General features: G+C 43.6%; 1 protein-coding gene across 1 annotated transcript in view; it reads left to right on the forward strand.

Moving 5' to 3' along the window:
• Col9a1 (collagen type IX alpha 1 chain) overlaps positions 1-9,053 on the forward strand; it is a 60,480-nt gene extending 51,427 nt beyond the window's left edge. Inside the window, exon 32 of the mRNA XM_051204506.1 lies at positions 8,835-9,053. Within this exon, the coding sequence (XP_051060463.1) occupies positions 8,835-9,019 (185 nt within the window). The 3' untranslated portion in view covers positions 9,020-9,053. The remainder of the gene's footprint in view (positions 1-8,834) is intronic.
• Positions 9,054-14,645: the final 5,592 nt, after the last annotated feature.

A 14,645-nucleotide genomic window follows, 5' to 3' on the forward strand; every position in this document is an offset into this window, starting at 1 on the left:
GGGTGGGAGTGAGGGTGGGGTGGGGGTGGAGGGGTGTAGAACAAGTATCCTACGACGTTTTAAAGGAAATGCTGAGTACTCCTTTAAACTTATCAATCGAGCATGATGGTGGGCACAGGGTTTCCACCTGGCTTTAATGAAGAATTAAACAATTTGGAGATCAAGTCTGCATTCCCTTTGAGCAGACACATGTCAAGGCTTGATGTTAATTTCTTAGAGATGTGCTTTAAGGAAAATACTATCGAGGTCCATTCATACTCCACTTGTTCATAAAAATTGCAGGGAGTGAAACTATCCATGTCTAGCCCAGGTGACCATTCCTTGCTGTGTTATTATAATTATTAACCATTATTATCGGTTGATGGTGCTGGGGATCAAGCCCAGAACACACTAGGCAAGTGCTCTACCCTAGAGCTGCTGCCCTAGCCCTGACATTTTACAAAATCCAGAGCAGTTGCAAAGGGAATCCAAGTTTTCAGTTACTCATGTGGTACAAGGAGTAACTGAAATTTCATTTTGAAAGCTCTCCTTTCAAATACCCAGACACCCCCTCTGCCCAAAACAAACATCCAGGGACTCCGTCTTGTAGCTGCCAAGAGCTCCACATAGGCGCAGGTCACAGCTGCGTGGGCCAAGAGGATCAGGGTCCTCCACCCGGGCATTCTGTGTTCTCTTTATACATTGACTGCTCTGCCTTTGGCGTCTGGCCCGAAATGTACTCATCCACTGGGGAGACACTTGTAAACCCAAGCATTGAAGCAGCTCTGTGGACCCGGAGGCTGCATCAGCTCGGTAGTGGGTAGGATGTGCAGCTGCCCCCACTCACGGTGGCTAAGGTGTGGCTGGGGGGGTGGTTGGGGAATCTAGTTGATTGTAACAGGGGAGAGTTAAGGACAGAGAGGCAGTAGGGAGAGAAAAGAAAGCAAGGAGTTGCTTATTTCAGTCATGGATTTGGAAATTTTAGTTTAGGGGAAATTTAAGAGAGGAAATTACCGTTTTATAATTCTGCCAGAGGTTAAATATTTCATCATGGCTATAATTATATAATTATAGCAAAAATAAAAAAAATCCTTGCTTTTCAATTATCTATTTCATTGCTCTTGGGGATTGATTTTTTTTCTTATTAAAATATGGGAGGGAGATTGCATTTGGTGAGATTCATGCACCTGTTCAGATATTTTTTTATAAATTAGTATTTTTTATATTTGGAAAAAGAAAAGTCTAGTTGGACTCCAAAGGATCAAGGGAAGACTTGAGCACACAATAAAGTGTGGGTTTGTTGACAGATGGTTAGGAGAGAGGAAAAGAATTATCACTAAGAGTACGTCCCCTTTAACAGTGGGCATCATACAGGCCCTGAACTTATCTTACTACCCCTCATTTAATTTTTTACACAGGACATTTCCCCTTTTCTTCCATCTTTCTCATACTGATCCTCTCCCCTCTCTATCTCTGCCTACCTGTGTCACAGCTTTCCTGGGAGAGGGGCTTTGTTACTCTGAAGAGACAATGACATTATTTGTTGACTTTCGAGCTTCAGATTAATTTTCAAAAATGTAGGCTAAGCTTCCAGATCTCGGTCACTGGAGAGGGACGTTCTGCTGCTGGATGGCTCTCCTGTGTGTCAGTAGACTTCAGGGTCTGCGTTTCTCCCTCCCCAGGGTGCCTGTCGAGGCCTGTGTTGTGCAGCCAGGTTCACATTCTTCTCCCTGCACTATGAATATATTTGGCTAATTGAATCAGACAAGTCCCCCACGAGAGAATTCCTGCCTGAAATCATAGGCTCCACCATGCAGAAACCCTGGGTTCAAATCAGGACATGGTCGTTTCTTAGCCTCGTGGCATTGAGAGCCAATTAGTTTTTGTCTGGGCCTCAGTTTATTTATTTACAAAATGCCAGGGGCATCCTTGTGAGAATTACGTACAAGCGGTCATGCAAAGTGCTTGGGACAGTTTCTGACCATAACGGTTGCCAAGGAATGTTGTCTATTAGTTCAGTTTTGCTTTTGACATTGACAAGGAGGCTAAGGGCAAAAGCAGGAACTTCGTTAAACCCTCACAGCCTTTGCCCCTGCTGGCCTTAATCGGTAGCAGCAGGGAACTTTGCCTTCAATTAGCCCTCCTACCCAGAAGCTGGCCTTCCTTTCAGGACACTGCTTTGACTCTGTGCCATCCCTGAAGAGAACTGGTCACTACGGTCATTTCACCGGCCAGTTGTCCACAAAGAGGATGGAATTTTAAAAACAAATTTCCCAATAGGACTTAGAATGTGGTTTTGTGGTACTTTCCAAATGTAATGCTAGCAAAATGTTGGGACCCAGAGGGACCCTCGGTAGGATTCTGCCCAGGAACCTGTTTGGAATCTTCTGGGTAAATACACATTTCTCTGAAAGAAATATTGCCCTCCCTTTAAAGCTTTACTTTAAATTTTTTTTAATTAAAATATAGTTATATCACTTTCTCCCTTCTATTTAAGCTTTTTTAAATTTTATTTTTTAAAATATCTTTTTGATTGAATTACTTCCCTCCTTTCCTTCCTCCAACCTCCCCAGGTACTCTCTGGCTGATCCCTCCCATGTCCACCATGACTGTCACTGATAGCCTCTTTTCATTTGATTATGACTGTTATGTGCGCTCACATATACATGTGTATGTTTGCACATGGTAATGCAACCTGCTGAGTGTGATCATATATATATATATATATATATATATATATATATATATATATATGCTCTAAGCGCTAGCTAGTCGTCATTGGACAACCTATATGGGGCTCATTGGAGAGAGGTTTATTCCCAGCAGTCATTAGTTGCCTGTAGCTCTTTGTCTAGGGGTGAGCCCCTGAGAAATTCCCCCTTCCACATTGACACATCCACTGATGTTGCCATTGTTCCAGCATTGTTTACATAGCCATCTCCAGGAGACAGGCTCACAGAAGTCTTCCTGCTCTTCTGGCTTTCACATGTTTCCTTCCGCCATGTTCCCTGAGCCATAGATCCAGGACCTGTAATGGAGATGTAGCCACTGGAGCCAGGGTTCCCACGATCAGTTATCTGTGCTTTGATTGTGTCCAGTTGTGGTTTTCTGTGATGGTCTCCATTAAAGAACCCATCTCGGTTGTCACTTTGGTCACATTCGGGTTTTAAATACGAATTTAATAATTTCATCATTACTTGTGCAAAAACGCCCACTATTTAAAAACTGTAGTAGGTGCCTTCGCTATCTTTCGGTTGTTAGAGTTCCTGTTTTCTTTCTGTGTTGTTTTTACTCTCTGTCTCCCTTCACAGTGGCATCTTTCAATTTGTTCGGTGTTAAGCATTTGTGTATGACACTGTTTATTATAGACCATATGTCATTTTCGGAACGTTGACTATCATTTTGACTGATGGTGCCTTGTTATTTAAAAGCAGACTGTGCTGTGTGGTTTGTTAGAGTTGAACTCGAAGCGATAAATGTTCAAGGGCTATCTATGGTCCTGGGTGCAGGCTCCTAGGAGTTATCAACCCTTCTTATTTCCAGTGGTCACTGCTCTCCGTTAGTTCTCATGGAGCAGGGGGCAGAACCACACCTGATATGGGCTTATCTAGGAGAACATATGCTCGTGCTGGCACAGGTAATGCCCACAGAGCAGGGCCTTGCTAAGCCCCACACTGAGAGTTAGCTGTAGTTAATCCTTTCTTTACATCTGGGCATATGCAGACCGGCCAAGGTCATACCCCCGACAAAGGCATCTCCAGATGTAAGTGGTAGAGGGAGATATTTTGCTTCCTGGGTCTAGGTTCATGTAAAAGACGAAATGACAGCTTTCCCAATGTGATTAGTTTGTCTTTGTCACCATAGTTACCTGAGGTTGGCGTATCCCCAATCTTTGATTTTTCTGCTTCTCTCTCAGAGCTGTGCAGATCTCCTAAACAATCCCTGGGCCTTTAATCCTCCTCTTCTTCATTCTCTCACCAGAGCTAGCTAGGGCTGTTGCTGAGTTAGGTCACCTCATTAAGGGACATCCCTGAATGCCCGCTGCCACTGAGCTGCCCATGTGTGACCAGTAACTCAGCACTCAGGGCATTTCAAGGAAAAATATTTAATAACAAATTCCGACTTCTTTGTGCATTTAAACTTGCCAGGGAAGGAATAAATTAAATGAAGAACCTTGTGAAATACCACAGAAGTAAGCTCAGCATAAAAAAACAAAAACAAAAACAAACAAACAATCAAAAAACATAAAAATAGCCATTCCATTCGTCATCAGATTGTCTGTTTAACGCCGATAATTACCTGTATGTCTTTTCCCTTCATTTGTATGTATAGAGTTTCATTTTGTAAAGCTTTGGGAAAAGGATCTGTCTCCATCAGTGTAACATGCCTGCCCTCTAGTGTCTGCACAGAGAATGACCTGTAAGCATGCCTTTTAATTGATTTCTTTTTAATCATGGAAACTTCCTGAAGTGTGGCCGTTGATATTTCAGAAAGCTGTGTAGTCATTAGGTAGTTGGTGTTGTTAGCAGAACCACAGGCTGGACAAGTCATGGGAGCAGGGTATGGGCTCCAGACCCTAATCTTCTCTTCTTAGCACACATAGAGCTTCCGATGGACTCTAATGCCCAAGCATTTGTGTCCACTTTGCGAACACTTACAAAAAATCATCTCCAACGTCAGATGGTGTCACCTCAAAGTGAGGCTCCCTCTCAACACATCTAGAGCACAAACTGTGGCATTAAGGCCCCCAGGAAACCGATAAGCTGTTATGGTAAGGCCAGTACCTGATCGCAGGCATGAACGCAGGGGGAAACCCACCAAAATATTTTAGTTTCTCATTATAGAGACTTAAACACAAAAATCAACCCTGAACCTTTGCTATTGTGTTCCTTTTTTATTTCCTAGTCAATTTAGACCTAACAAATTCACTACCACAATCACCACCACCACACCCGTAAGCTCAGGAGAGTTAAACATTATTTATGGAAAGCTAGAGTAGCTACATGTTTTCTTCATCCGTGACTTGGAGATTAGCTTTCTTAACCCCGTTTCCTTATAAGGAAAATGAGATCAACAATGAGTACAGCATATGGTATGTGAGAGAGAGTAGGACACGATATAGGGCTGGTGATGATGATGTCATCCATAGCTATAAGGGTGTACATTGCTGGTCCACTTGCTGAAGGCGGACTAGGGCTAACTGCACTTTTTCTTTTTTTTAATGTTTCTTTTTTATTTATTACTTTTTTCTTAGTTTACATATTGATCCCAGTTCCCTCTCCCTCCCTCCCATGCCCCCCGGCACCCTCCCATCCCAACCCCCCTACTCCACAGGGAGCGTGATGCCTTCCAGGAGGGGTCAACAAAATCTGCCAAGTCATTTGGAGTAGGGACTAGGTCCTCCCTCCTGCCTCTAGGTTAATGGAGTATCCCTCCATGGGGAATGTGCTCCCAAAGTCCTTTCTTGCACCAGAGATGCATCCTGGTTCCACTGTCAGAGGTCCCTTAGACTGTCCAGGCCTTCTAACTGAGACCCATGTTCAGGTGGTCTGATTTGGCCCAATGCTGGTTTCCAAGCTATCAGTCTGGGGGTCCATTAGCTCCCCCTTGTTCAGGCCAGCTGTCTCTATGTGTTTCTGTAGCCTGGTCTTGTCTTCCCTCTCTGCATCTGGATTCCAGTTCGGCTCAGTGTTTAGCTGTGGGTGTCTGCTTCTGTTTCCATCAGCTACTAGATAAGGGCTCTATGATGGTGGATAAGTTAGTCATCAATCTCATTATCCAGGAAGGCCTTTCCACTGTTGCTCAAATTGTTACTAACTGCATTTTCTAAGGTGAGTCACTAACTCTACCCTCAAAGGTCAAGAAGAATTTTAAATACACTCAGCAGGTTAAAAAAAAAAATGCCCATGTTCCTTAAAATGTGTTGGGTCAGAGCCAGGCGTAGCAACTCCTGCCTGTAATCCTAGCACTTGGGAGGCAGAGGCAGGGGTTTGAAATCAGCCTGGGCTACACGGTGAGTGAGGCCAGCCTGATTTACAGAGTAAGATCCTCCTCATACCACTCCCAATGTGCTAGCTAGGAAACTGCGTGTGAGAATCTTTCTGATTTTGTTGTTTGTTTGAGCAGCATCTCTCTTACTATAAACTCCTGATTGGCCTTGAACTCTCTATGTTGAGCATGCTGGCCTCAAATTCATAGAGATTCACCTGTGTCTGCCTCCCCCATGCTTGGACTAAAGGCATGGGCCACCATATCTGGCTGAACAAATTTCCTTTGACTTAAGGTTTCAGGGAGGGGACTATTTTACTAATGTGAGATAAAAAATTGAAACAGTTGCTTACACCAAAAAAGGGAAGGTCTGATTTGAAGCCCTGGCTGGTATTTCCCTGTGGTGGCTGATAGCAGGAGGAGGGCTGGGGACATCAGCCTCCAGCTACCACCCTGCCTTGTTCCCTCTAATGGGCACAGAAAACTAGTGGTCCTTTTTATTACTCTTATATTATTTGTTTTCTTTTAGTGAAGACAATGGACATTTCCTAATCTAGGCCTTGTTGGTTAATGACGTTTGTTGCCAAGGATCTTTCTCTCTACAGTTCGTGGCTTCAAGTGTGGGAGTGTCTGTGACAGTCAGTCAGCCATGGCTTTGCCTTCCAAAAACAGCTACAGACACTATGTAAACAAATGAGCATGCCTATGTTCTAATACGGCTGTTTTCAGAAATAAGATTTGGCCTGTGGGTTGTGGTGGCCTAATCCATGCTACCTGTCGAGCGCCCATGGTCTTTGGACTTGGACTTGTGAGCACGGTCTTTCTCTGGTCTTGGTCTGATTTCAAGACAGATTTGACATATGTCAGTGGGCCATTCCTATTGAAAAAGATACGAAAATCACCTTTTCTATGTAGTTAGATGAGGCCCATTTCTTTTAACTAAAAAAGAAATCACCTTAACTTTTAACTGTCTGTTGTGTCAGGGATGGAGAGGTCCCTGCTGCAGCTGTTGTGACAGCCTTATCTGTATGGAGATGCAGCGAATGGGGGGGGAGCCTGTCTCCCATTAGAGGAAACGCATAATCACCTGCCTCATCTCAACTTGTAGTTGGATAAAAGCCTATGAGATAATTTATTGGAAATAACACGTTTGTGTGTAACTACAGCCTTGAGATGCGTAATTCAAAGATAATTATTCTCCCTTACATCTTGCTAATGGTTTGCCCTCTAACACTGCCTCGCACAGGGCTTGATGTAGTACATGCAGAAAGAATGAGATGTGTGGAAAATAGGGTCTCCTGCCCACCTTTACTTCAAAATATGTGAGATATGTAATAATAATACCATTTAATATGACCAGGTCATTACAGTAAGATGTATGTAATTAGACCACAAAGGTAGGAAAAAGACCAAAGACCCTGGGAAAAGCAGGAGAGTACCTCTACCTACGAGAATGTGTAATTGGATGTGGAGATTCGGCTTTCAGCTTATCCACCGAGTTCCTAAGATAAGAAAGCTGAGACGGAGTAAGGATCCCTGTAACAAGACTGTCATAGTGAATGCAGTTGCTTCTGCATTGCTTTCCTAGAGTCATTTTTGTGACTCTAAGCACTATTGGTGCAAAGGGGGGCACATTCAACAAACGGTCCTCTTTGTTATGGGACACCTTGTCTCAGGATGGGCAAACAGGACACAATAGAAATGTCCACAAGGAACTCACTGTGGTGAAACTCAAGTTGGGGAAAGAGAACGGAATTTTGTAGGCAGCATGGTATGATCATCTAAAATCATTAACAAAGAATAGTTAATGATTGAGACAGTCCCCCATTTAATGGATGCTGTCAATCACAGAATATAATGATAACAAACACATCATCCCAATTTGTGGATGATGAAAATTAGAGATTTTTCTTTTTTGGCTGACTCTAATTGTTCATTAAACGCCAGAGTTAGAACTTAAAACCATTTGTCCTGAAAGTGTGCGTATTTAATTTCTTTGTCTGGATATGGATCACTATCAGAAATTAAGGAAGCCGCTGCTGCTGCTCATGAGAAAGACACCGTGATACACAAATCAGCACAGCACATTTCGTTTTGAATCTTCCAGTAGCCAAGGTGCAGAGCCAGGTGAAGCTGACTTTAATAATGCAGCTAGTCTCTGACTTGAGATGGTTAGCCTCAGATTTTTCCACTTTGTGATGACATGAAGTGAGACAAATTTACTAGAAACTTCTCTTAAAATTCTGAATTTTGATCTTTTGATGGAGTTAGTGATTCGTGTTATGATAGCCTCTCCAGTTCAGAGTTGGCTCTGCACCCACTAATGGAAAGACCTGCTACCCTGAAGTAAGCTGGGCTAACACATGATGCTTGGAAGGCTGGGTGCTTTTTTTTTGTTTTGTTTTTTGTTTACTTAGCTGTGTTGTCAGCATAACTACACTATGTACTGGGGGACACCTGTGCCATTTATTTAACCCACTAGGTTCAAAACATGATTGCATCGGGTAATAAATCTAAAATTTGTTAATACAATATTTTACCCCTTTTCCATGACAAGCCTTCAAATTCCAGCTTTATTTTATACCTACAGTTCACCTAAGTTTGGGCCAGCTACATTTCAGTACTCAGTAGACACATATGGTTAAAGGATGCCATGATGGAAATGTCGGAGACATATGCTGAGATCATTTTCTGCCTTTGAGTTCTATGAACCCCACATCCAACAATGGGGTTTCCATCTCAGCATCAGGCATAATCTCCAAGGTTGTTTGAATAAGCATCTTGTTGCTTCGCAACAAGGCTGCGTGGTCTAGTGTATTCTGCTAATCAACAGCTTGCTCACACGTGTGGGTTCTTGTCTATTTCAGGTGATCCAGGCCCTGCCAGCTATGGGAAAAACGGCCGAGATGGAGAGCAAGGTCCCCCAGGAGTGGCAGGAATTCCTGGTGTGCCTGGACCTCCAGGTCCTCCAGGCCCTCCTGGTTTCTGTGAGCCAGCCTCTTGCACCCTGCAGTCTGGTCAACGAGCATTTAGCAAAGGACCTGAGAAGTGAAAGCCCCTTTACATAAATCGTGCCCGGTAGAGGAGTATGGCAGAGAAACAACATCGAAAGCCAGGGCAATGACTAAAAGTTCTCATCTTCAACATGATCACACACGTCCTACTTGACAATCAGATTTCAAACAATGGTGCTATCGAGTAAGTCTTGCTCCTCGTCCATGCAAGGAAGCCAGGAGTGTCATCAGACGAAAGTCAGATTCAAATCCCCTTTAGCCAAATTTATCACTTTCCGAGGATCTTGAACTTTAGTGTGTCCTAATAAATATGGGATTTCTTATGGACCACTGTGTCAACAAACAGAAGCAGCTGTCCAGTTTACCTCAGTCCCTGTAGTTGTCTTCATTTCAACTTAGATGCTGTCTTCAGATTACGAATTGTTATAGCATGTATGACTAGGATAGTAAGGAAGAAAGCCCACTGCATTCAACAACATTGGTGCTTAAAGTCTCCATCAGGGCGGTGTCATGGAAGTGGCTTCTTTACATCATACAGGGTATTCACCTTTATTCTAAATTTGTGACTTGTATGTATTGTGCCCCAAACCCGTTCATATTGTAAGATCTTCTTCGTGAAAGCAAAGAGGTAATTCTAATGCCACGACATGCATGATTCTATTGCTGACATTATTTATTTTAAAAGTTTGAGGCAACGTCTCTGGTTGTACCAAAGAACAAATAAACATGGTTTCATAAACTCTTGTATGTTTCTAAATAAATAGTCATGTTAAGTGCAGTTAAATATTAATTGCACCTGTTAATATACATTAAAACTTTGACTTACTGCTACTTCTAAAAGTGTATTTGTATTGCTGGTTTCTTCCACCCAAAGAAATCTGAAAAGTTCCTACTGGTCCATAGTGCTACCCTGTGACAGACGGTGTGTGTGTGTGTGTGTGTGTGTGTGTGTGTGTGTGTGTGTGTGTGTGTGCACGTGTGCTGAGGGACTTAATTTATTTTTTTGAAATTCTAGTGAAAACTATGCACTCATTTCCCCTAGAATTCATAGGCACATATGCACATGACTTTGTACAGTATTTTATGGCGCTCATGGAGCCCTGTAAATCTAGTCTTTTAGATCTAATCTTGCTTAGTCTCTAGGTTAGGACTACACCTTCATTTCAGAAGTAGTTAGCTCCTTTTTGGAGCCTCATTGATACAAAAAATGATTCACTTTTTTAAAACCACATTTTATAAGTTGAGGAACTTACCTAAGACATCATAGTCTTTAAAAAAAATTTAGACAGTTTAGGGATACATTGTGGTAAATATATATATATATATAATTAAATCAGGGCAACACTCATTTCCACCTCTTCAATTATTATTCTATGTGTTTGGCATTGTGTGCTTTAGTCGTTTTGAATTTCATCACAGATGATTGTAACCAGCAGTTACCCTGATGTGTTAAAGATGAACTGCAAGCAATTCCTCCTGTCTGGGTTGCAGTGCCCCGCCCAGTCTCCAGGGACCACAATTCCATTCTAGTTTTTAGAGAACAGAAATGTGTGGCATTTGTCTTGCCAAGTCACATGATGGTCTCTATTTCCATCTATATTCCTGTCAATAAGACACCATTGTTCTCATGGCAGAACATAAAAGATACATTGCTTTGTTAATTCATCCACTGCAGGCCATGTATACTGGTCTGTGGTGTGGCTATTGCATGGCGCTGCTGAAAGACCTACAGAGCGTGGACCTTCATGCTCCGACTCAGGAAAGGCGACACCCCAAATCACTCACGAGAAGTGTTTTTTTTTTTTTTTTTTATTTTATATAACCAAGTCCATGTAAATGAAAACAAACATTTATAGACAATATTTGGGAATTTGGGCGTTGTTCTTTCCAAATTACTTCCTGCTGGTAAGGGGTGCTGTCATGGAGGATTCGAAGAAGATTCAGAAATCCTGGCTGTAGTCTGTAAGGCTGCTTTGTCCAGCTGTTTTGAATGTAGGATCACCTGGTACTCTGTTTCAGGTGGTCTGGCTTGATCAAACCACATTGGTCTGGAAGGAATCCACATCTTTTCATTTTCTGTGGAAACAAAAATAGAAATCCTTTTCCCCAGTAACTTGTCCTTGAACTTAAATTTTGGAGTCAAAGCATTTTTTTAATTTAATTTATTATTTTACATGTCGATCCCAGTTCCCTCTCCCTCCCTCCTTCCATCCCTCCCAACCTCCCTCATTCCCTCCCTTCCTCCCTCCTTCCTTCCCTCCCTTTTACCCTCTCTGCCCTCTCACATGCACTCTAACCACCCTCCCATCCCCCCACCCCAATTCCATATGTAGGGGAATGTCATCCAGTAGGGGTCATGTAGGTCTGACAGGTCATGTGAAGTAGGGACTAGGGCTTACGAGAAGTGTTCTTGATGCAACAGCATGAGGAATTTTTATTCCAAGTGCACTGGGGTCCACAGTCATAGACGACGCAGGGGTAGAGGACTGAGGACCCCTAGTGCAGAATTGAGATAGCTTTTATAGGATTTACATCAAAGCTAACAAGGCCAGTTTCAAAGCTAGCCTGTTATTTTCACTAGGCCTAAAAGCAAGGGAAGCAAAGTCATGGGACAGTTCAAAGCTTGGATGGTTAATAAGGTTTCCAAGGTTACAGAGATTTCATAGAGTACACAGTTTTTACAAGGCGGGATTGCTTAGAGCACCTGCAAGGTTAGGGGGTTTTCCTTCTCTAGGACAAGTGGGCTCAGTGGCCTTGTCCTTAAGATAATGGGATGCAGGGAAAATATACTCTCCCGTCAGGGAGTTATCTATATCTATTGGCAGATTGTTCTTTCTGGTTTTCCCTTCTTGCCATGAGTCCCATCTTTTAGTTATTAATTTTCTTTGTGGACAGGATGACCCATAACAGTTCCCAGACTGTTGTTGTGGATAACAATATTTCTCAGAAACTGGGTGGTTTTTATTAATAATATATTTCTCAGAAATTATTAATAATAATTCCCAGAAACCAGTCATGGGCATCATGACCAGATCATTTCATGTTTTTCCTTTTCTCTGAGCTTTACATGTGGCTAGGGTAGTTTTCAAATACATGCTAGTGGGTGTTTTTTAAACTTATAACTTCCAATGGTTATGGTAAAGCTAGGCTGTATATTTTTTATCCTTTCTCTGTAATAGGCATAGAGTGTTTGTTACTAATATACAGGAGTTGGTTGTTAAAATGATTTTATCTTCTTTGGATATATGCTCCAATAGACAGGGGTATACAAGGACATTCTAAAAAGTCAATGGCTCAAGAAATAAAATGAATTACATGAAATTAAAAAAGCTTTTGAACAGCAAAGATAACAATTATTTGAGTAACTGGTAGCTTAAAGCATAGGGAAAATTTTTGCTAGCTACATAACTGACAGATGATTAATATTTAGAATATATAAGAACTCAAAGAACAAGATACCAAAACTCCAATCAATCAGCCAATCAATGTACTGGTGAAATGAAATGACATTTTTCAAAAAGGTATATTTAGATGTTGTTAGAATAGGAAAACATGTTTATGTAAACCATGATAACATACTTGAGTGGCCAGGAGCTGTCCAATCTCAGAAAATGACCTTAAACACTAGGGGACCATTGCAGAAGAGAGGAAGAATTATTTTGAGAGTCAGAAGCAGTAGGTGACTATAATGAAATACTTGTCTAGACACAATATAGCAGTTGAACATATGAACTCAGCAGTTGTGATGAAATATGAAAGACCTGTGTGAGCTCAACCTGGAGAAAACTCCCAGGATGGAGAGGGGATGTGGGCACAAAATCTCACCCTACTCTCCCTCCCTCATAGCTCTTCAACTAGGGGTATGGTCCCTGGTAGGTTGACCATGCTCCAGTGGATGCCCATAAATCCACGAGTATACAGGCAGCACAAATTGGATTTGATGGATTCTTAAAAATGAGATCACAGACACTAGACCTGCCTATCCACGCAGGACCACCCTGAATCCCTGGCTGCCTGATCTCTGACCCCCCACCGCTGGTCCTCTGCCAGAGTTCCAGGCCCAGGCCAGAGATCCACCTATCTCAGCGGGACCATCCTGAGTCCCTGCCTGCCAGATCTTTGACTCCCATCACCGGTCCTCTGGTGGACAGGAATTTCCTGGAGAGCTCTGAGCACACTAGACCCACCTATCCACGCAGGACCACCCTGAATCCCTGTCTGCCTGATCTCTGAGCCCCACCACCGAGGTCCTGTACCCCTGGGTGGCGTATGACTGTGTGGACCCCAGTGCACTTGGATTAAACAAGTTTTCTTGCTTTTTTGCCTCAAGACCGCTTCTCATGAGTGATTTTGGGTGTCGCCTTTCCTGAATCAGAGTGTGAAGGTCCACGCTCTGTGGGTCTTTCATTTGATGCGTTGGCCGGGAAACTGCAACCACCCCTCACACCGACTAGGAGGTACAGGGATCCCCCTATGTGTGTGTGTGTGTGTGTGTGTGTGTGTGTGTGTCGGCCGGCGTCTCTGTTCTGAGTATCTGTTTTCTGGTATCTGAACTGCATGTTGTCGGTTTTGGTTTGCAGCTGTCCTCTCAGGCTGTAAGGACTAGAGGACTGTGATCAGCAGACTTACTAGGAGGATCACAGGCTGCTGCCCTGGGGGATGCCCTGGGAGGTGCGGGAGCCCAGGGACGACTGGTGGACTCCTTCTGTCGGTCGGAGTGCCGAGCTCTGTTGTTGAAGTGGAAGCTTCCTCCCCTGCGGCTGTCTGATTCTTTTGCCTGCTTGTGGAAGACATGGATGGGTCGTGTGGGTCTGGATCTGTTAGTCTCTGGCTTGTGTGTTTTTGTTCTGTGTGTGTCTATAGTTTTATCATAGGACAGACAGTGTTGGCTGATGACTCCCCTTAGTTTGACTCTTGACCATTGGACTCAAGTTAAGTCTCGGGGCCATAATTTGTCAGTTGGGGTTAAGGCGATCCTGGCAGACAGACTTTTTGTGCCTGAGTGGCAGACATTCGGTGTTGGATGGCCACCCTTTTAATTCTGAGATTATCTAAGCTGTTAAGGCAACTGTTTTATAGACTGGACCTGGCTTTCATCCCGACCAGACGCCTGCGAGCACTTGTGCAGGGTCATTTTCAGGGTGGGGAGACCCAGCAAGTCTGCGAGCACGTGCGTCCCCCAACCCCAGAAGCTCACCACCAGGGCCGAGTCACAACTGAGAGGCCGTGGGCCGGGGCATGAGGTGAACACTGGGCTCTCTCCCCACTCTGGCCCCCGTGAGGTGACCAGCCAGAGGCTACCATTATCCTTCCTCAGTGTCTCACAAAGTCATTCTTGATACAGATCTAATCCTTCACCTGGATGGGTGAGCTAGAGACCAGGGTGCAGCAGGGGGAACTTCTGCACCCCTGAAGCTCAGGCTCTGGCGGTGGGAGAGGAGCCACGCCAGAGTTGGTCCCCTAGTGTCGTGTGGCCAGATTGAAGTCTCTCCAGTACTGGCCCTTCTCCTCCTCAGATCTTTATAATTGGAAAACTAACCATGCCCCTTTCTCAGAGGCTCCCCAATGCCTTACAGGGTTGGTGGAGCCCTTATGTTTTCTCACCAGCCTTCGTGGGATGATTGTCAACAGCTGGTGCAGACGCTCTTCACAACCAAGGAGCTG

Source organism: Phodopus roborovskii, unplaced genomic scaffold (genome assembly GCF_943737965.1).
Source record: "Phodopus roborovskii unplaced genomic scaffold, PHOROB, whole genome shotgun sequence".
Lineage (NCBI taxonomy): Eukaryota > Metazoa > Chordata > Mammalia > Rodentia > Cricetidae > Phodopus > Phodopus roborovskii.